Source organism: Asterias rubens, chromosome 11, assembly GCF_902459465.1.
Source record: "Asterias rubens chromosome 11, eAstRub1.3, whole genome shotgun sequence".
Classification (NCBI taxonomy): Eukaryota; Metazoa; Echinodermata; class Asteroidea; order Forcipulatida; family Asteriidae; genus Asterias; species Asterias rubens.
The window spans coordinates 10,910,378-10,931,978 of record NC_047072.1 but is presented as its reverse complement, the minus strand read 5'-3'; the positions used below and the strand labels follow the sequence as shown (position 1 = coordinate 10,931,978).

Below are 21,601 nucleotides of genomic sequence, written 5' to 3'. Positions count from 1 at the left end.
CCATGTTGAGAAAACAACGTACACCAGCTAGAAAAATATTCAATGAAATAGAAACAAATGAAAGGAAATAAAATTGAAATCAAATTTAAAAGGGGGAAAGGTAAAGTAAACAATACAATTCAACCAGTACAATTATTGTATCAATGAACAATGTTAGAATGTTGTGTGTGAAAATAACTGACCGTTTTTAACAAACCGAAATTCGGACATGGAGTCCGGCGAAAAAGAAAAGAAGTAAAAACAAAAATCAAGCACAATTTTCAGTATATAAACAGTATGTTTATCTTTTTGTTAAGAACTAAACAACCGTAACCAACACTTTTAAAGGGAAGGTACACGTTTGGTAATTACTCAAAACAAATCATTAACTTAAAAACTGACTTGGTAACGAGCATTGGAGAGCTGTTGATAGTATAACACATTGTGAGAAACCGCTCCCTTGGAAGTAGCACAAATTTTGAAATGGAGGTAATATCTCAATAAAATAACAAAAGACTTCTAGCTTGAAGTCTTTGTATTCCTACATGTATAATCACACAATTAATTCGTCCAACAAGGGTGTTTTTTCTTTCATCATTTTCTCCCAACTCCGATGACCAATTGAGCTCAAATTTTCACAGGTTTGTTATTTTATGCATATGTTGAGATACACCAAGTGAGAAAACTGGTCTTTGACAATTACAAATAGTGTACCTTTTCTTTAAAAGGGATAAAGTTTTCTTGAATTTGACTCAGTTTCAAAAGGCAATGATTCACAGAATAAATGATTTTAGTATTTTACACTTCACATAATAATTAAGTTGTCAGACTAGAAATAATAGAATTAAACAATGATGTTCGTGTACTTCAAAACCCTGTAGCCTATTATGCCAACTCGCAGGCCAAGTACACCCTAGGTTTTTGGAACCGCGTTCGATGTTCTATACATATTGCTTGCGACATTTCTGCTAAGCAGAAATGAGCAGGATACCAGTCACACATTGCACATGCGACCTGTAGTTTCGCTGGTAAACATATTCTGCTGAGCATAGGTTTGAGTGCTTAGTTGCTTTTTGGACTCAGGCAGCTCTATTAAATTTGCCCCAAGTGTTGTAGCGAGCAAAGCGTTCACAGTTGGGATCAAATCATCAAAATATAAAAATAAAAAATAAAAATAAAATAAAAAACATTGCATGACGGATTCCGCAACCGAAACTTCGGGTAAATTTATGGATGAAAGTCCAAAAACATTTTGTGTTTCAACATCGTTTCCTTGTTTTCAGTTAGCCAAACCTGAACAGGGAAGTTGCCAAGTTCAGTATAAAAACGAACCCACTTTTACAGTAAAAAAAACCCTAAAAACTAAAAACAACCCAACAACACAACCACTCTCATTGGCAAAAATGGGTGCGCGTGATTAGCATCCCCGGGTCGCGAATTTTTTTTTTCCCAAACGATATTGCAATATTTGTTTTCCCTTTCCGTCAAAATTGGCTCTTTCCGTCAAAATTACGTCATAATGAAATTGGCCTGCCTTTTTACCAAATCATTGCAATGTCGTTTGGATCGAGGGTGAGTGTAACGTCCCCGTAGCTACACCGCGCTTAACAGTTACCGTCTTGACTTCAAGACTACAGCAGTGGTTGCTCATAAAATATATCAATACAATTTTGTTTTACAGGGTGTACTAGTATGGTAGGGTTAGGACACAATCTAGGAATGATTGTGACAACAACGTGAAAGAACCAACGGTAAAACAACCCAACGTTTCGATCAGTATGCTCTGATTGTCTTCAGGGAGAAGCTGGTGTATTAAGCTGTTTGACTTTAAGAAAGGATTCCTCAATGGTCTTTCTGCAAACCTTCTTCTATTGTCAATGTAAAAATTAAGAACACTACAAAATAGAAACAACAAAAAATCCGGTTGTTTTCCTCAGCAATATACACTGTGTTGTGATTTGTTTATTTCACTTGGATACTCAACAATAATATGTCCAATAAGACAACAACATAAAACAATAATAATAACAACAAAGAAAAACAACAACAACAACAACAACAACAACAGCTTAATCAGGTAATAGTTTCATATAATAGCCCTTAGATTTAAGAGCTAAATAAATAATGAGAACATAACTTATCTCAACACAGATTAGAAACTTGTACAAATGATTGTTGAAGGAACTTTTATCTTAAATGATAATATAAAACTCAACATGAGACTACCAGTGAAGGAGCGCTGAGATAATTCATTAAAAAAGAATGAGAATGCTATCATTCATATACAAGTATTATTTACATATAAATGTCACTTCTTTGGCTAAGATACAAATTTTGTTTTGCAAATAAATTATTTTACAATATTTTTTTGGGTAAATTAAAAAAAAGCTGTTGCGTTATAATTCTTAACAATGCAGTTTTAAAAGTACAGTTTCATATAAAAAAAACTCATCTGAAACAACATCATGTCTTTGTGAGACTGCATTTTGAGGTGTGTGCAGTCTAGTCTATGCTGGTGGAAGGTGGTTGGGGAGGAGGGGAGGGGGTACACAAATTTATCCTCCAAAATACAAACTTTTTCTGGGTTCTTTTCAAAATTACATTAATGGCAAGTTACAGTTGGATGTTTTTAAAAATTTAGCTATAATTATTTTACGTGTTTTTCTTGGGGGGGGGGGGGGCGTATGGGGAACGGGGGGGGGGATAATGCATAGATTCTCATTAAGTATAAATGTATATTTATATCGTTCAAAAATGTTACTGATGCTTTTTTTTTCTTCTAAATTTAATACGCGTGTTCAGCATACTTGACGACCAGTGAAACTGAAATTAATATATTACTAATAACGAAACCGGTCCTCGGTTACAATAGGAGCCCAATTTAACAGCGCTTCTTTAACACAAACAAAAATATACTTAAAGGCAGTGGGTGGACACTATTGGTAATTGTCAAAGACTAGCCTCCACAGTTGGTGTATCTCAACATATGCATAAAATAACTAACCTGTGAAAATTTGAGCTCAATCGGTCGTCAAAGTTGCGAGATAATAATGAAAGAAGAAAACACCCTTGTCACACGAAGTTGTGTGCGTTTAGGTTGTTTAGATGTTTGAAATTAAATTTGTTGAAAATTACTTCTTTTACAAGAAATGTTTTATGCTAATAATTATTTTGAGTAATTACAAATAGTGTCCACGGCCTTTAAGAATAACGTTACCAGCCAAAACAGCATACCACATGTACCATCTGTGACTGGTAGACTGCTTATTTTTGCTAAGCGGAAAATTGCTAAGAAGAAAGCGGGGTACACATTTGGTAATTATCAAAGACTACTATCCTGACTGGGTGTATCCCAAAATATGTATAAAATAACAAACCTGTGCAAAATTTGGGCTAAAAAATCCCTTGTTGCATAGAATTGTGTGCTTTCAGATGCCTGAGGTTCTTGGAACAGAATCACGCCTCTTGAAAAAAAACCCCTGTACTTTCCCTTGCACCGATGCCAATTGTGGCTTGATTTGTATTTACTTTCACTTGTGCTTTCAGTACGTATTCAAAACCCTGAAGCTGGTGTTATAAAAACATTTCCCTTCTAATAAATCTGAACTGACAGTATTGTTTTTAGACACTTGTGTGTTTAATGGGTCAGAATACCGTTGGTTATCACTCTGAAGATCAATGGAAATAAAAACTTACTTAGTAAGATTTAGTAAGATAAGAAGTTCAACAGTTTTGGACAGTATAATGCATATTGAGAAAACATTTGACTTCACTGTGAAAAAAAAAAAAAAAAATCTTTCAGGAAAAAAAACCAACTGACATCTGCAGTAAATTTAACACAAATCATGGTAAATTGCTCAGCATTTCTACCACAAGAAGACACCCATATTTCAGTTTTTTCCCCCAATATTTTAACAACTTTTGAATAAATAAAACAATAGAGGGATAATCTGTATAGAGGTACAGTTGAAATGGTTTTCATAAAGTTAAAAAAAAAAGACGCCGACAGTATTTGTGCTCCAAAGTTCCCACAAGCTTAAGTTTAAAGTAAGATTTTTGGATGAGATAAGTGATTTACAGGGATGAATGAGGGCACAACCCTGTTAGCCCATCTCCCATGAACATAGGTGAACTCGCTATCCAGTTTGTAAGGCATAACGCAATTCCACTCTAAAGTGTTATTCACACGACTGCAATTTAACTGGGGTCCCTTGCTTCATTTTGAGCAGTGACGCAATAACATACCAATACATTGGCTGTAACAAAGATATATTAAAAAATGTATTAAAGTAGTGGAATAATTATTTCATAATGAGCCACTACAATAATATTTAAGTTATATAAATTTGTGCTGTAAGTGTGACTTGGCGCCCTCTAGTGGGCTTTCTTATCTAGTTCTGCATAAAATGCTGTACAAATACTTTTAAATGTGGACCTTTTACGTAAAGTTAAAAAGTACAACTTGATTAGAAAAAAACATTCCCTAAACAACAGTGACACTAAAAGCCATTTGTCTCTGCTGGCCTGTGTGTGTGTGTGGAAGAAGCTCAGCAATAGGGAATACTTGAGTACAATTTGTAAAATGTCTGGTCCTCACTTCATAAAGCCTGTAAGCACAAAAAACCTGCTAAGCACATAATAGTATTGCTTAACAGAAACAGGTTACCAGCCAAAATCACTTTAGGTTTGCATTATTGTGGCTGGTACCCCTCTTACTTTTTTTGCTTAGCAAAGAAGTCTGCTTAGCTGAACAGCTCTGGGTCCTAGGGCAGATTTCACACAGAGCTAAGACTAATCTCAACTGCAATTCAATCGTAGTTGCTAAGCAAAGTGTGATGTCACAATACAAATCACTATGGTGATACTGACAATTTGTCTTATGAAGGGTTGTATTGCTTTGTGAAAACGAGCCCTGGTACGTAAAACTTGACCAGTCACTATAAAATGCTTAATCTGAACCCCTCAACAAAATAATTGTTGCTACATTTGTACATCACATGGTTCAGGCCAAGCTTTTGTGTAGAGTGAAACAGGTTACACAAAAGCTTGCATCTAGCCATGTGGCATAGCAATAGTAAATGTAGTCTGAGGCATTCCATTGAGTATTCATTTGTGACTGAATAAGGTGTTGTACCAGACTCCATTCAAATCTAACTCGCAAAACTGGCTAAGGCTGTATCAGAATTAGCAGCTTCGGCTTTGACTGTTACAATAGTCTAAAGATGTTCTCTGGCCCTTTTCGAAACCACGGCTTCGGCTTTGGATTTGGCTTGAAGCGCCGTTCTCTTGTCTGAAGCCCTGAGCGCATATACCCAAAGCGCGCGCAATTGTCAACACAACCGGTGGGGAGAAGCTAGCCTGAGCCGAATCCAAAGCCGAAGCCGTTGTTTCGAAAAGGGCCTATACTTCAATGCAGCGATCTAGCCATAGGCAAAGAGGCTAATTCAGTACATGGCTGTACTGTAGACAACAGAGTCGCTCACTTACTGGTCGGTAGGTTTTAACACAGTAACATTTGCTATGGTGTAAACAATTTCCTTGATTTTTGTATACAATTTTGTGGCTTTCCACCAAACTCAGTAGTCAAAGAGACTTTCCTATGGGACTTTGTGTTAACCACAAATTAAGTTTGCACTTTAAGTACTCCACTATGAACACAAATATTGATTTTACAAAAAAAAACATTTCCAATGCATATTTTGTTTACAAATAAAAAATCCAATAAAAGGAAAGAAGTTTGAATACATTGTCTTACGTATTTTGGTTATGAGTTGACATTGTAAACGGTACAATTTGTAATAATTTTTTTGTACAGGAAATTTACAGTATTTACAGCAATTCTGTCGTGCATGCCGACTGGGCTGCTTTATAAATTGAACCACAACTTTAATAAATCAATGCTAGATGGAGTTTCATTCAAACGAGGTGACGAATTAAAATTGTTTGATAAAATTTGTTTTTGTTTAATGAAATGTTTTCCTTTAAACATATGATTCCTCGGTGAATTCCACATTGTCCAACTCATCCAAGAACCCGACAGAACGCCGTTTGGCTTTCGCCGCAATGTAGCGCCAGTCCTGCCGTGATTTTGTGACGGCTTGCTCCGTCTCCTTACATGTCGCCATGCCATTCACAGGGTCCGCACTCAGGAAATAATCTTGCATTGTACTCTTGGCCTTCGGAGATAAACCCTGCTCCGTCGTGGACGGAAAAGAAAAGTTCATCGATGAGCGGTTGTTACTGGGCGACATCTCCGAGCCGGTTGAGATGGCCGAGTCGACCGAGTTGATTCTAGCCGCCTTCCAGCGGAGGTTGTCCTCGTCCATGCTCTTCGAGCGACTGAACTGAGGTTTGGATCGGACAGTGTTCATCCTTGGGGTGTTGCTGCTTGGAAGGATTCGAGGGGTGGTCAGGGTGGCCTCCTGACCGTAGAACAGCGGAGTTTGCGGCGCCTTATCCGTGGACGATTTTCGCTTATCACTCAATGTCCTCTGAACATTGTTGGTCATCGCGTTGGTGAAGGATTCAGTCCGGCCTTCAGCTCTTCTGGACCTGTCACTCGACGACCGTCGAACCTGAATAGTGGATGGCTTTGATTGCATACTGCTGCTGAGTGTCGAACTGAAAAGACGCAAACTTTCAATGTCGACAGTTTCATTGTCGCTGGATTCCGAGTCCGAAATGTGGAAGATGATTCCTCCGCTCTCCATGATGGGCGAGGATTTTGGGGGAGATGTTGAGTAAGGAGAGCTCGGTAAGCGACAGACTGGCTGCGACCGCGAGACACTACAAGACAGCGCCCCAGACTTCCGCCTCCGTGTTATGGAGTCGTCGCGTTCAAAGACGGGAACATCCGGTTGGTCCAGCGAGCGAGTCTGACGCTGAAGGCGCGCCCTGCGATGCATTGTCTCTTGATAAGAAGGCGGGGAGGATTGTCGCGGACTGTCAGAGACCGGAGAAGAGTTTCTCGGACTTGGGGTCTTGCTAATATTGCTGGAGTCTCTCACCTTGTCATCAGACAGGCTGGTGAGTTGGTCATCGCTTAACGACCGTGGAACGCCAATTGATTTATGCTCTTGTGACCCTCTCGGAGTGTCTGTGTTTTCACTTCGGGGCAATGAGAGGTGCGTCGCATCACGTGGGAAAAACTCGCGAGGCGGTGAAGTAGTTTCCGGGTAGGTGACACCTCGACGGTGGGGGCCAGGGGATAGTTTCCCCGGCTGCCGCGTTGACGAGATGCGAGGACGACGCGAACGCTGATGCGAAACGCTTGGAGATGCGCTGCCGCCGGATCGGGAACGGTTCCTTTCATTCTGATGCTCAATTAGTTTGCCCCGCGGTTCATGGACAGCAACGCCATGGGTTGGGTAGATTCTCTCAGAGGAGCTGGAGGAGAGAGCCTCCGAGGATGATGTCGATGGCGTGTTACGTTTGTTTGGGGTGGCCTTCTTGTGGAAGACCGTTAAGGGGTTGTAGAACTTAGCAGGCATGGAGATCCTCCTCTGCTTTGGTTTCTGAGTGGGCGAGGACTTATCAGTTGGCGATGAGGGACTACAATGAACCGAATTGCCTGTAGTCGGCGGGACCAAGCCCGGAGAAGGCTTTGCCGATTCAGACTGTTGGTTCTTCTGCGACATAAGATAGTCATGCCGTCTCTTGTCCAGCACTTTTAAGTATCCCTCTCCTTCTGGTCCTGACTCCTCGTCAGGTAAAAGACCACTGAGGAGCTTAAAGCTACACTCCTCATTCAGTTCTCGGATCATTTTGACCGTTTCCTCACTCAGCTCCACCTCATTATCCGAGCCGTCCGGACTGTTATCCATAGAGTTCGTGGCAGATTGCGATTTGGTCAGGACATAGCGTTTCCCGATGTCCGTCCTGCCAGCGTTCGGCTCCGAAACCCTCCTGACATGTGCCATTTTGGATTGCATGTACCTCGAGTCCACATAATCGCCGTCTCCTTTCTCGACGGACGAGGCACTCCTTGTGTGCTTCAATCCCGGGGGTGTTGGGAAGCCTGGACTGCTGCTCCGACCAGATTTATCCTTGGCGTCCACGCCAGAATCTGTGGTGTCGGTCGTGTCAGATTCGGGATACAACTGGTTGTCGCTGGAGGTCAGTCCGGAATCCCGGCTGAGTGTCGACTGCGACATGACCGGGAGACTGCTCGGCCATCCTTCATTTGAAAACATCTCTCGATCGATACTGTCCAGGGATGAGTCGTCACGTTTCATTCCTCCTGTTTCCACCAATCCCTGTAAGCTATCTGAGTCACCGGAATCTCGGCGTTTGGGCTCTGCAAACTTCATGGGAGGTCCTCCGAACACATCGATCACATCGTCCCCGAAGATCTGCTGGACGTTGTCCACCATGAACTGGACAATTTGGGGCACTTTCTCGGTAGCCTGGACCTGGGTTATAAAGTGTAACAAAAGAAGCCATGAGTACAGACTCATTTCAGAAGTTCATAGCTTTCTACTCTGAAACTTTTTACTCTGAAATATTCTAAGATTGTGCACTTATGTTAGTTTTCCTAAATGCTTCTGTATTTGTAAGTTGGGATTGCTATTTTGACACTTCCACGACAAAACACCCCAACTCAAAAAATGAGAAATTCAACTACAGAGATAAGCTGTTTTGTCAGAAATTGAGATGAAAGTGTAAAAAGAGATAAAAAAAACTCATTTGTTTGAAGTTGCTTATTTGTAATATGCTCACTTGTATTCTATCTTTCACTCATTGTATGTGTTATTGTTCTCTTTATGCCCTTAGAGACTTTTGCATTAGGCCCTTTACAAATTATTATCATATTATCTTCTACTTGCCTGTGCCATGGAGTCGCTTGAGTTAGGTGCCCACAGCATGCTCGGTGAGCAGCACACAGCTTGGTTGTAAGAGTTCATGTTGTTCTCCTCGGAGCGTTCGTTGATGTGGTACATGATGCAGAAGAGATGCCTCAGAAGGGTCTGGTTGCTGCTCGGTATGTCCGACAGAATCCTGGGGATGAAGCGGAGAGGAGGAACTTTCGTCAAATCATCAATTTTTTTAAACAATTCAATTAAATTCAATTCAATTTAAAGGCAGTGGACACTATTGGTAAATACTCAAAATAATTATTGGTATAAAACCTTACTTGGTATTAATGAGTTATGGGGAGCTGTTGATAGTATAAAACATTGTGAGAACGGTTCCCCCTGAAGTAACAAAGTTTATAAAAAAAAAAAAAAAAAAAAAAAAAAAAACAACGAAAATTTTGACGGAAAAATACTCACGATTTGATGCTGCTGATTCTCTCCTCATCCAACTCCACGTTATTGGTGTTGACCCAGTTCTCATACACCACATTATACATGATACTATTGGGTATATTCCTCATGAAGTCCTTCAGAAGGGCAGCGCAAACCGGGACCGGCACCTCGTCAAACGCAACAGGCTCTCCCGCCGAGAGCTTGGCCTTGAGCTCCCGGGTGATGCGAGCGTTGGCCGACTTGCGGAAGATTCCTGGGGTGTAGGGGCCGTTGTGGTAGAGGGTGGTGAGGAGGTCGATGATGGTCTTGGGGAGGTTGCCCTCGGGGCAGAGGACCGGGAGCGGAATGCCAAATAACCTAGGAGAGGGAAGGAGAAATAACTAAAATTTAATCACCATTTATTTATTTCCTTATTTATTAGTTCATTTATTTATTTCCAGGCAGTCGTATACAATACATAAAAAGAGCTAACATTTTATAAATAGGCCTACAAGCCTGCGAATAACCAAAAATCTCAAGGAATTCCAGACAAGAAAAACCTACAAAGGCTCAAAAACTGACGGCAAGAACAAATTTTATAGTTTTGCTTTAAATTTTGCAAAACTACACATAAATAAATACAACTATAAATATATATAAAATATTCAATGAAATTTCACTTAGTTTCTACGGGGTTAGTGCTTATTTCTATTCAGGATTTATATCAAGGACTGTAACAACAGAAAACCTGCAAAGACACTCAAGAAACAATCCGATTCGGTTGAGGGAAAACCAGAGATTAAAGAAAGCCTGCGCTCAGGTAACAGAGTGTCAACCTAGACCACACAAGGTGGAAGGCAGGAAAAGATATATCACAATGTCACATAGACCCAAATGAATCAGGTTATACACAGCACAATAAAAACACAACAATAGATTAGCAAGTCCAATCTGATTTCCTTTCATTCATTCATTCAATATGATTTAGTATTACCAGAGTTAACTTAGATAACTGCAGGATGAGATGCATGCTGGTCTAGTTAGTGACAACGCTTGGTCGCTAAGTAGACCAGCATCAACCTCAAACCATGGCTAACGCGCATTCTGAGTTAGTATTTGCAAAGTTGTCTACGGCATCAAATAAAGTGTACATTATTTATATCAAACAGCTCCAGCTAAAACCAACTGAAAATCAAGAAATACAATACACAGAAGTATAACATTCAACAACAAATAGCACAACAAAGTAAATTACAAATTCACAATTCAACTGCTAAACACAAAAGTTCCACCTTTTCCCAAAATCTTTACCAAACAGGCCTTCCTCTTTAGCTTTTTGTTAAGTCGCCAACCGAGATAATAAACTCTGGGTTTAACCTGCCCCCAGGAAGTTTTAGTAGCCCTGATTTTAAACAAGTATTGCCATAGTATCTTTCTGATTCATTAGTGATATCAATCGCAACCAGTATAATAGGCAAATCAAGTTACACTCAAATCCCTCAAAAATTAATAACCACATTAAAAAAATGCATATGTCAAATCTGAATGGAAGAAAACCGTGAGCATTTTAAACAAGTAGGTTGCACTACGGAATACCCTCCATGGTTGCACGGTTTGTAGTAGCCCACAAGGCAGGTTAAGAGGTGGTATTTACTAGCCCGTAGCAGTTTTTACTAGTCAATGTACGCCCGGCTAGTGTTAAGGGCGAGCCCTGCCAGACGTTATAAATTTAGAATACTGGAGAGTCCATCTTGCATTGACTTACTTGGAGTTTGGGGAGGGGGGAGGGGAGAGTACGTCCGCAGCGTCTCCCTTGCCAGTGCTCTTCTTGAAGGAGAGCTTGAAATGCGTCTTGCGCTGTTTCTTCAGTCGCTTACTTGATGGGAATGCCAAGGTATCTAGTAATAAAATAATAAAAATAATAATAATAATTTATGGATTTATATTGCGCCTAGTCCATAAAATGTAGCATAAAAGCAGGATTTATACAGCGCCCAACATCAAACCAGTCACTGAGCACTTTACAATATTAAAGAGAGTAAAAAAACATCGTTTGGCCTACTCAACCAACAATATAGCAAACAATTTACAATGATAAAGACACAAGTAATATATTAGACAAATACCACATCAAAAATAAATTAAAAAGCACAAGAAGCTTGACCAACAGTGTAAAAGAGTGGCACATTGTGTCAATAATAAAAAGTCATAGAAATGTTGTAAAGTTTCAATTGAGGGGATGACATAAATGAATGGAAAACTTGACATCTTGTTTTATGCATATGTTTGGATACACCAAGTATTAGAATACTGGTCTTTGACAAATTGTGTCCAGTGCGGTAAAGGCTTTGACATCCTAGAGGAAAAACTGTTATTAAAAACCACTTTTCAAATTCTTCTCCTTACCTACGCTGATCCCTAATTGGCTGTTGCCTTTCCTCCTCAGGAAGAACTGACATTTAAACTGCTTGAGGGCGCTCTCATCAATGGCGGCCGACGCCATCCCGTCATCCTCGCCGGGTAGAAGGTCTCCGTAGTTATTGTTCTTGGACAACGCCTCGTTAACATGGCTCATCTTGATTGCGTACGGGATCTCATGACCTAAACAAAACATGGAAAAGAAGACATAAATAAATCTGTGTATATAAAAAATATCAATACACGCAAAAGACCCCAGTACACACTAAATCATTGCTAAAGATAAGGGGTTCACCCCGGTGTGTCAGGCAGTGGGTCCGGCTGCACTCAAAACCAAGAAGAAGTAGAAAGCCAGTGACAAAACACAATAAAAGCTAAATAATCAAACAGTTTTTGAAGAAGGTACAAAACAAAATGCTAAACCCGTTGAAAAATACCTTTCATAAAAAAAAATTTAAAACATGGTTTAGCAACATCTCAGCCCAGGTTTGGTACAGCTGCTTAAAGCCATTATACACTTTCGGAACAGAAAAAAAAAAAAAAAAAAAATCACAGATTTATTTATAAATCACTAACAGGGTTTACAGAAGGTAATGGTAAAAGACTTCTCTTGAAATATTATTCCATGAAATGCTTTACTTTTTGAGAAAACATTAAAACAATTATCAATTCTCAACATCGAGAATTACAGATTTATAGTAAACACATGTCATGACACGGTGAAACGTGCGGAAACAAGGGTGGGTTTTCCCGTTACTTTCTCCCAACTCCGATGACCGATTGAGCCTAAATTTTTACAGGTTTGTTGACAATACTGTTTACCGAACGTGTCCAATAGAAACATTTTGTTTTGTAACTTCTTAATTATTTAGCTATATCAACTGCACAGAAAGAAACTTTTAAGTAAGAGAAAACGCTGCCTCGTCTACTAAACAAACAAAAAGACTTGACTCACCAATTAGCGGGTACTGGCCCGAATCCTTGCCAGACTGCACCCACAGCCCGTAGTCCTCCGGCACGGCGCTGTCAAGATGGAACTGCTGTAGACACGTCCGTAGCATGTCGTCTGCCGTATCCGTATTGCTAACCTGGAGTGTCTTGCTGTGCACGGAGCCCGTGCTTTGAGGTTCGCTGTTTAGCACTTTTATGTTCACTGTCCGTGGTTCTTCGTGCTCTCGCTGGGCAGTGATATTCCTGAGGAATGGAGAACGTAGTTCGAAGAGTTGAGAACAAGTAAACCCAAGCAAATCTAGATAAAACAAGTTTTTTTTTTTGCTGACGAACGGACCACGTACTTTGAAGATTCCCAAGCAAATAGATTGTTCTTTTTAATCAGGTGAAGTTTGCAGTAGCACCACCTGTGAATCTCTTTTGAGTACTGTCGGTTCTGATGTAGATTTTGCTCTGAAAAGAACGGCCGATGATCAAAGTGTCCCAATATTACCCCAGAATTGAATATCTATCTCAGCAAGGAGCCGCAGCACTTGAAGTTTGGAATGCATAATAAAAATAAAAAAATGCTTCTGAGCACCTTATATATACCTTTCCAGAACAACTACAATGGGCACCGGAATATTTTAAACAAAATCTCTTGAAAAAATGTGAACAATTTGCAGACCGCGTAACCCTTCCTGGCGGTTGGCAATTGTTTAAAACCCTCCAAACAACAGGGTCCTATCCAAAAACAGACATGCCGAAGATTTAGGAGATTTCCCCCTTTAAAGCTCCACCAGGGTGAACCCACAATAGGGCATAAATCAGGCTGTTGTAGCGAGGTGATAGTTTATTACAGATAATGATGCTGTAAAACATTGTCCTTGGGTGCGAAGGGATTGATGGTCCAAGGACTGTTAGGGGGGATCATTGTACAGTGTACCAATTGTGATCCAGAAGACGCAACATTCCATTCCCTTAGAATACCCCTACTACAACACCCCACTGCTGTGTTTTGGTCCATCAGGTCAGTGATGGGCATTCTATTTAGGATTGCTACGGAGTTGGGAGTTGCCCAAGGTAGCCAGCCCACAGTTCACTTTGTTACTCAGGCACTTGCTTTTAACAGCAATTTTAACGGGGGTCCCTTGCTTTGTTTTAGCGTGCTTGTAAAATGTAGCAATGTTTGACAAACAAATTCAAGAGGCCTTGGATAGTAAAACATTTTGTGTCCTTCTCAAGGCATGTTTTGTAAAATTTTAAAACCATGCTACAATTTAGCAAGGGATCCTTGCTTAATTGCTCTCGTGTGAAAGGTAAAAAAACCTCATACATTTATTATACCCATGCAGCGAATAATGTAAAACATTGTGGATTCCTTGTCAAATACCCAGAGATAATAAAAACAAATTCTTTGCACACCAATTTTACAAGCCCTCGTTCATCAGTCAAGAACCCAACAAATCGAAACGCAACAGGCTAATTTACCAAGCGCTCAAGCCCCACTTACACTTGTAATTGACATTTTACAAGAACTATTTATTATCCGGTTTATGACAAGTGGTACATGGTTATCAAAATGCCTCGGCTAAGCGCCCCGGATACTTATGATCAAACACCTCTCTCTAGGAACTATCAATCATCAGGTAAATAGTGGGTATTTAATAACCCTCTGTGTTTTAACAACGCTGGTCTTGTTGGAGCGAGGAAATAAAAACTGAGCAAAGGTCAAGAGGGAACACAGAGAGACGGGGACGGAGGGCGATGCCCCGATACTGCTTGATAAAGGAGTGGTGTTAATAAATGGCCAGTTATTATTTTATGTGTGAAGGTAAACTTTGGTCAAGTTCAAAATTAATCATTGTCTAATGGAGTTTTGAACTCGTTGCTTGCGTTTATACAGTGAGGGGGTGAATGGTTTATTGGTTATAAGATGGCACCCAGCAAAAAAATAGTTTAAAAAAGTAGGAAATTGGAAACTGGACAGTAGGGCATGAAAGATGCCCTTTTAGCAAAATAATTTGCCTAAATAATGATAGAATAAAAAAGCAACAGTTGAATTTTTTTTTAAATAAATATTATGAATGGAAGAAATCCAGTAATTGTTGTTTCGTTTCTTTTGCCCTCTTAGTGCCCTAGTCATTTGGCCAATAACATTCCTTTAATATTTCTCAGCTCCCTTTGGAGTACACAGTCCCCTGGGCAAAAGAGAAGCAATTATAAGGACCTTGCTCAAGTACACAAGTGTCTTGACCAGGATTCGAACCCACACCCTGATGACGAAACCACCAGAACAGGAATTTGATGCTCTAAACCACTCGTCCATAACACCATAAAATACTATAAAAACTTTCCATGAAATCCAACGGAAGTTCTCATTTAAAACTGTCTTACTTTTTCAAACTCTGCCACCAGATTTCTTTCTCCTCGGCTGAAGTGAACGTCCAGACGCAATTGGTTGTTGGCCAGCCAATCACAAAGGACCTATCGGGTTGTTTGTTGATCTCGATGACATCGTCGATGCACGAGGCCAGCCATAGCTCGCTGACTCTGATTCGATGCTTCAGACGGAACGTCGTGCACGATTTGCTGTGAAGATGAGAAAATGTGAAGCTAACAATTAGTATAGATTGGATTCTACACCTTTATGTAAATAAGCACTGTATAATCAGTGCTTTCCCCCGAGCAGCATACTCCCTTCACAGTGGTCTGCTAGCAATGCTATTTTCAGCTCCTGAGGACCAGTCCTGCTGGTTATAATCAAGAAATGAATACAACTGGTGTTCCATCCTATCTAAGGCTTTAAATGTTTATAATCTTCAACTTCAAGTTATAAACAACCAAGGAAAATGAGAGAAAACTTTTTTTGTTCAACCCAAATTTAATGTTTAAACTTTTAAATTTAAAGTAGTACTCGCCAAAAGACCTGAAGATTTGTTGCAAATCTTGGACGGTCCCTAGCACAGACATGCAACTTTTCAATTGTAAAAAAAGAAGAAGAGAGGAATCGGACGCCATCACACTTTAACTTTTGTGCAGTGTTTTTCAGTTTTCTATGGCACTGTTTTGAAAAGAAAAACACAAAATCAGCTGATCAGCTGAAAGTTGCGGGCCTGCTTATAGCTTCGAAGTCTTAATGATGAACAGCTAATTTCACTCAGATTCTACAAACAATTCTTAGTGACTCTTACTTTGGTTTGGCGATGATGACGACATCGTTGAAGAGGAAGACGTATCTACTTTGTACCTGGACACCCCCAGTCATCTGAATAGGACCTTCCATCACATAGACACGGTTGTTATTATTCTGGGCATTGTTCTCCGCTAACGACTGTAGATCGCTGGAGGAGGGTGTCCCACCGCCCCTGAGAAAAAAAAGTGTACATTAGGTTATAAATGGTTAGACATCTCATCTCAACTACAGGGATGTGATAGGCTGTTGAGGCTGAACGCGAAAAGCATGCAAGCTTGGAAACTTGTGAGCATGAAGCCCAATATTAACATGTATCTTTCGTTTTAAAAGTCCTACTCTGCAATCTGGGGCGTTATTATATGGTTTTAGATAATTGTTTTCATGAATTTATTCTTTTTTGGGGGGAAAAACCAAGAATTCCAGTGAAAAACAGAGAATCACATCCCTGCAACTACAAAGCTATTATGGGAACGGACAGAAACCGCATTGACTGAGATTCAATATTTGGGCCAGTTACAGTGTACAATTTTTTCAGATAGGAATAACAGAAGTCTTTTATTATTTTAGTGAAAAATTACCTCTTTCTCAAAATCTATGCTACTTCAGAGGGAGCCGTTTCTCACAATGTTAAACTACCAACAGCTCTCCAATGCTCGTTACCAAATCAGTTTTTAAGTTAATATTTGTTTTGAGTAATTACCAAACGTGTACCTTCCCTTTAACAATTATACTCAAGGATTTCCTTCTTAACATGATCTCTCAAATGGAAGTCAGTCACCTAGTTTTCAGTTCAGTTTAGGAAACGCAAGCAGCATGCAGCCGTCAAGTGATACAAGTGCGTTTGAGGGGGGGGGGGGGGGAGGGGATGTGTAATTTTTTCAAACACAGTCAACCATAAGGGCTTATTACTTACTGTTAGGCCATACTGTGTTGTGCGGGAATTGTTCCCACAATAAAGTTCAATATGATACAGGAAATAGCGCAAATACGGAGGCTTACCTCCGACAGTGGATGGCTTGATAATGATGATGCAGTTTTATGAAAAGAACAGCATAGCCAGGAAACATCGGGAGAAACAAAGAGGACCACATTTCAACATTGGATGGTACACTTTATACACACAGTGGGAAATAAGATATAGAAAGATTCGGAATAGCACAGTGGGGGGGCTCTAGCGGAGGTTAAGTGGAGGTGACCTGGCTTGATAACGATGATGCAGTTTTATGAATAGAATAGCAAGAGACAGCAGGAAACATCGGGAGAAACAAGAGGACCACACTTCAACATTGGATGGTACACTTTAAGATATAGAAAGATTCGGAGTAGCACAACGGGGGGCTCTAGCAGAGGTTTAGTGGATGGGATCTGGCTTAATTTAACGATGATGCAGTTTTATGAAAAGAACAGCAATAGCCAGGAAACATCGGGAGAAACAAAAAGGACCACATTTCAACATTGGACGGTACACTTTATACACACAGTGGGAAATAAGATATAGAAAGATTCGGAGTAGCACAGTGCGGGGGCTCTAGCTGAGGTTAAGTGGAGGTGACCTGGCTTGATAAAGATGATGCAGTTTTATGAATAGAATAGCAAGAGACAGGAAACATCGGGAGAAACAAGAGGACCACATTTCAACATTGGATGGTACACTTTAAGATTCAGAGTAGCACAACGGGGGGCTCTAGCAGAGGTTTAGTGGATGGGACCTGGCTTGATTTAACGATGATGCAGTTTTATGAATAGAATAGCAAGAGACAGAAACAGAAACAATAGGACCACATTTCAACATTGGATGGTACACTTTAATATAGAAAGATTCGGAGTAGCACAACAGGGGGCTCTAGCTGAGGTTAAGTGGAGGGGACCTGGCATGATAGCGATGATGCAGTTTTATGAATAGAATAGCAAGAGACAGGAAACAGAAACAAGAGAGGGCCACATTTCCATTATTGGATGGTACAATTTAAACACACAGTGGGAAGTAAAGTATAAAGAGTTTTGGAGTAGCACCCCGCAAGGGCTCTGAAAAGTGAAAAGGACTGGTTGTATATAAACAGAAGATTTCAAATCAATGAGACCAAAGAGTTAGGACTAGTCCTAACTTGGGACTAGTCCTAGGAGATATTAAAAATAATAAAGCTAGTCCTAAGTTAGGACGATGGCTAGTCTTAACACTTTGTGAAATCCACCCCTGATCAAATCATAATCAGGAAGACAATGGCAAATTGTTGTTATCTCTCTCAAAACTTTTTAGAAAAACAAAAATTTTAGGGGGAAAAAAGTCAGATAATTGCTTTGTCTTTATTCCCTGTTATTTCTCTGTTTTTTGGGTTTAAAACTAGCTTACATGTGTAGCCATTTAGTTCTCATTTCTGGGAATCTACTGCATACCGTAACTAATAAATGAATAATTAAATGTAACAGTCGACTTCAGAATCATTCTGAAATCCGAAACCTGTCTGGGGTTTCTGACATCTGAGACTGACACTGACAGACTTACTTGGAGTCACAAATATCCGACGCTGTTAGCTTAGACATGTTTGCCGAAAGTTTCTCAAGTATAATCCTCCTTCCTCAAAGAATGAAACATCTATTTACGGACGTCGTCGAGCTGTCCGGGGGACACATGGGTTCGAAATCTGGCTTTCACGAGGAGTCCATACAAAACAAACTGTATTTGGATAAATCCAGCACTGGACGATTTGCTGACTAATCAACATTGTGAAACCATCTTCAAGGGTAAGTATTCTCCGTTGACATCATCCAGACACAAGTCAATATAATTCCAAGCGAAATCTTCCAGCAGGGAATCTACACACAACGGCACAAAATAACCCTCCTCGCATTCAGTCGTACATAACCCCCTCGTTAAGACATACACCCAGTTTACGATCTATAACCTCACACTCCCAACACGACTTTTTTCTCTCAAGCCTATCATAAAATGATTAAAACTTCCCAAACGAGCTTGGAAAACAAGCACTGCAGCCCGTTATATTTACACTAACCCGCTGTCCAAACTGAAGGCAAAGTTGACAGAGGAGGCCCCAGACAAAACAGCGATGTTTACACACCTCTGTGTTGCTTGGGCTCTTCTCGAGTGCTGACCCGTATTATTGAGTGGTCGGAACAAAACTGGGCTCAGAGTCTATATTTAAGAGGGGCCTCAAACATTTCTCATTTCTCCCCGTCACTGGGTGATCGAGCCCGCAGCGGGAAACAGAGGGATGGCTTATCACCACGATATGATGGGTTATTTTATCTGCGTCACCTAACACGAGGCAGTCAATAGCCAATTTAGGGGTGAATTTGTTCACACAATGAAGAATGATTTAATGCCTTTTAACCCTTTGAGAGAGGGGGATATGTGTGTATTTTGATGATACTGCAGGTTACAGAAAGAAAAATAAGACTTGAATATAATTCCTATTGACAGTTTAATCTCCCGTATTAAAACCCAGCTCACATCTATTTGAAATGTACCGACAAATAAATGAGTAATTATGTAACTAATAAATAATAAATGGTTCTTATAATAAGTTGCATAGTACAATGTAGTCTCCACACGCTTGGGTGACTAAACAGGAGAGTTTTTAAGTTTCAACTTAAATTTTTCCAGGGTGGGGCACTTTTTGATATGGCTAGAAGAACGTGGCAATCTTAAAGGCCTCCACAGTAAAACTGCTACACATTTTTTGCATTTTATATAATCTTGAATTGCCTCATACTGTCATAGAGTCATTGAAAGTCTATATTTCAAAGGGGCCTAAAAATTAATAATAAAAAATAAAAATAAATCTCAAATCTTGAATATGAGAACGAAATTGAAAATCATATTTTTTATCCCATTCATAGTTTTCAACAAATTCATCACTATAATTTGAATATCTGTGTGAAATTGTTACAAACTGTAGCTAACTGCTTCCCCGTTTTTGTTTTGCATTCATGGCTTACCACAGTTTTCCACCCTCATTAGGCAAACAAATTGGGCTGTGTGACATTGCAATAGAAAGGCCTATTTGGCTTGTGTCATTGACCACAAAAGGATTGTCCAAAATCCTTGCCCTTCAAGTACACTGAAACTAAATCAAGTTCCCCTCTAATATGGGTAAAATTCCTTCGTTCCCCACGGAGAAAACCACCAGGAGCTCATCCCTCAATGAAAATGAAAAAAGAACAGAAAAAAACAATAAATAAAAAACTAAAAACAGAAAGAAAAAAAAAACAAAAAAAACTACAGAAACTTCAAATTTTCAATTTTTAGCCTCCATGTTTTGAGTAATTCCTAGTGACACTCAACTAGTATTCCCACCCCTCTGGCTGTATTGAAAGTTGTATTATACTTTGTTTTGACATATTTCTCACAAATTTGTGTCATTCAAAAAATACTTCTGCAGTGTGAGACATGTCCACTTGAAACAAAGTGGCATGGATGATAACTGAGGCATGTGTCTTAAGTATTTTGGTTTTGACTGGCGCTTGCTACGTGCAACTTTGCCAGATACTCAATATGAATACAGGGGTCAATTTCACAAAGAGAGTCCTAACTTAGGACCTGAGTCCTCGGACTCTTTAGCAGTTATTAAAGGAACATGTTGCCTTGGATAGGACGAGTTGGTCTATAAAAAGCGTTTGAAGCCGTTTGTTGTGAAATGCTAATGGTTAGAAAGATGTTTTAAAAGTAGAATATAATGATCCACACAAGTATCACTCAAAATTGCACGGTTTTCATTATAGGTCGCGAAATAACGGTCGGCCATTTAGGGGAGTCAAAAATTTTACTCCCATAAATGGCCGACCGTGTTAGTCGACGAGGTTTAAAGAAAACCACGCAATTTCGAGGCATATTTGTGTAGATCATTGTATTCTACTTTTACATCATCTTTCTAACCATACCGATTTTATAACAAACGGTTACAGAACGCTTTTGGCGGACCAACTCGACCGATCCAAGGCAACGTGTTCCTTTAAAAACTTAAGGCTAGTCCTAACAATCTTGCTTAGCTGAAACCAGTTACCAGCCAAAGTACCAAGCAATGAATACCGTTTGTGAAAGGTTTCTGCACAAACTTTACCTTCAAACTGAAAAACCCCTTACTGAAACCTAGCTACAGCCCGAGTTAGAAACAAACGATTATTTAACAACCACCCAAATTTGGACTAGCGCCCTCTTGTGGTTAAGTGTATGAAGCCAAATGACACAGCAAGAAAAAATAATATGTATTTAACTTTAGCCATGAGGACAAACTGTTCAAACATTCATACCTCAATACAAAAAGACTCGGGGGGGGGGGGGGGGGGGAACAAAACACCTTCAATTATTAGGAACTCAGGTATTTCAACTAGGCTGTGCTTCCCTCTCAGGACAAAAAAAAACTTGGAAAAAAATCAAAAGCTGATCGATTAAAGCAACAATTCCGATGAACTTATCAAAAGGAAAACACATACGGTTTGATTTGTGATAGATGTAGATATGGTGTCAAAGTTCAACAACATAGAAAAGGACTGCATACTGGGGAAGTGGATTGTTTATCAATTTAGACAGTTAATGCCCATTTGCGCCCAGACGTTTCAACCAATGAAATCGGTTTAATGGACATTAATGGTCATTAACAAAATATTTTGTAATAAAAGAAAAACAGAATGGGAAGTTTGAAGTAGTTTTTCTGCAAAAATGCTTTTAGCCTCTATAACACAAAATAGCATTGACCGATCATCTACCATTTATCTTACACTAGTGTTTGATTATTGCCCCTCCAAAAAGGATAAAATCAGAGAGTAAAGAAGATAGTGTGTCAATTCCTTTAAAAAAAACTTTAAAAAATACCACAAAAATAAGCAACACCCC

General features: G+C 39.7%; 1 protein-coding gene across 2 annotated transcripts in view; it reads right to left on the bottom strand.

Moving 5' to 3' along the window:
* Positions 1 to 3,346: 3,346 nt before the first annotated feature.
* LOC117296514 overlaps positions 3,347 to 21,601 on the bottom strand; it is a 43,954-nt gene continuing 25,699 nt past the window's right edge. For both annotated transcript variants that reach the window (XM_033779485.1, XM_033779484.1), the window contains exons 4-11: positions 15,749 to 15,922; positions 14,952 to 15,146; positions 12,580 to 12,818; positions 11,613 to 11,807; positions 10,972 to 11,104; positions 9,252 to 9,584; positions 8,805 to 8,976; positions 3,347 to 8,390 (exon numbers count right to left, since the gene is read on the bottom strand). In XM_033779485.1, the coding sequence (XP_033635376.1) occupies positions 5,961 to 8,390; positions 8,805 to 8,976; positions 9,252 to 9,584; positions 10,972 to 11,104; positions 11,613 to 11,807; positions 12,580 to 12,818; positions 14,952 to 15,146; positions 15,749 to 15,922 (3,871 nt within the window). In that variant the 3' untranslated portion in view covers positions 3,347 to 5,960. The remainder of the gene's footprint in view (positions 8,391 to 8,804; positions 8,977 to 9,251; positions 9,585 to 10,971; positions 11,105 to 11,612; positions 11,808 to 12,579; positions 12,819 to 14,951; positions 15,147 to 15,748; positions 15,923 to 21,601) is intronic.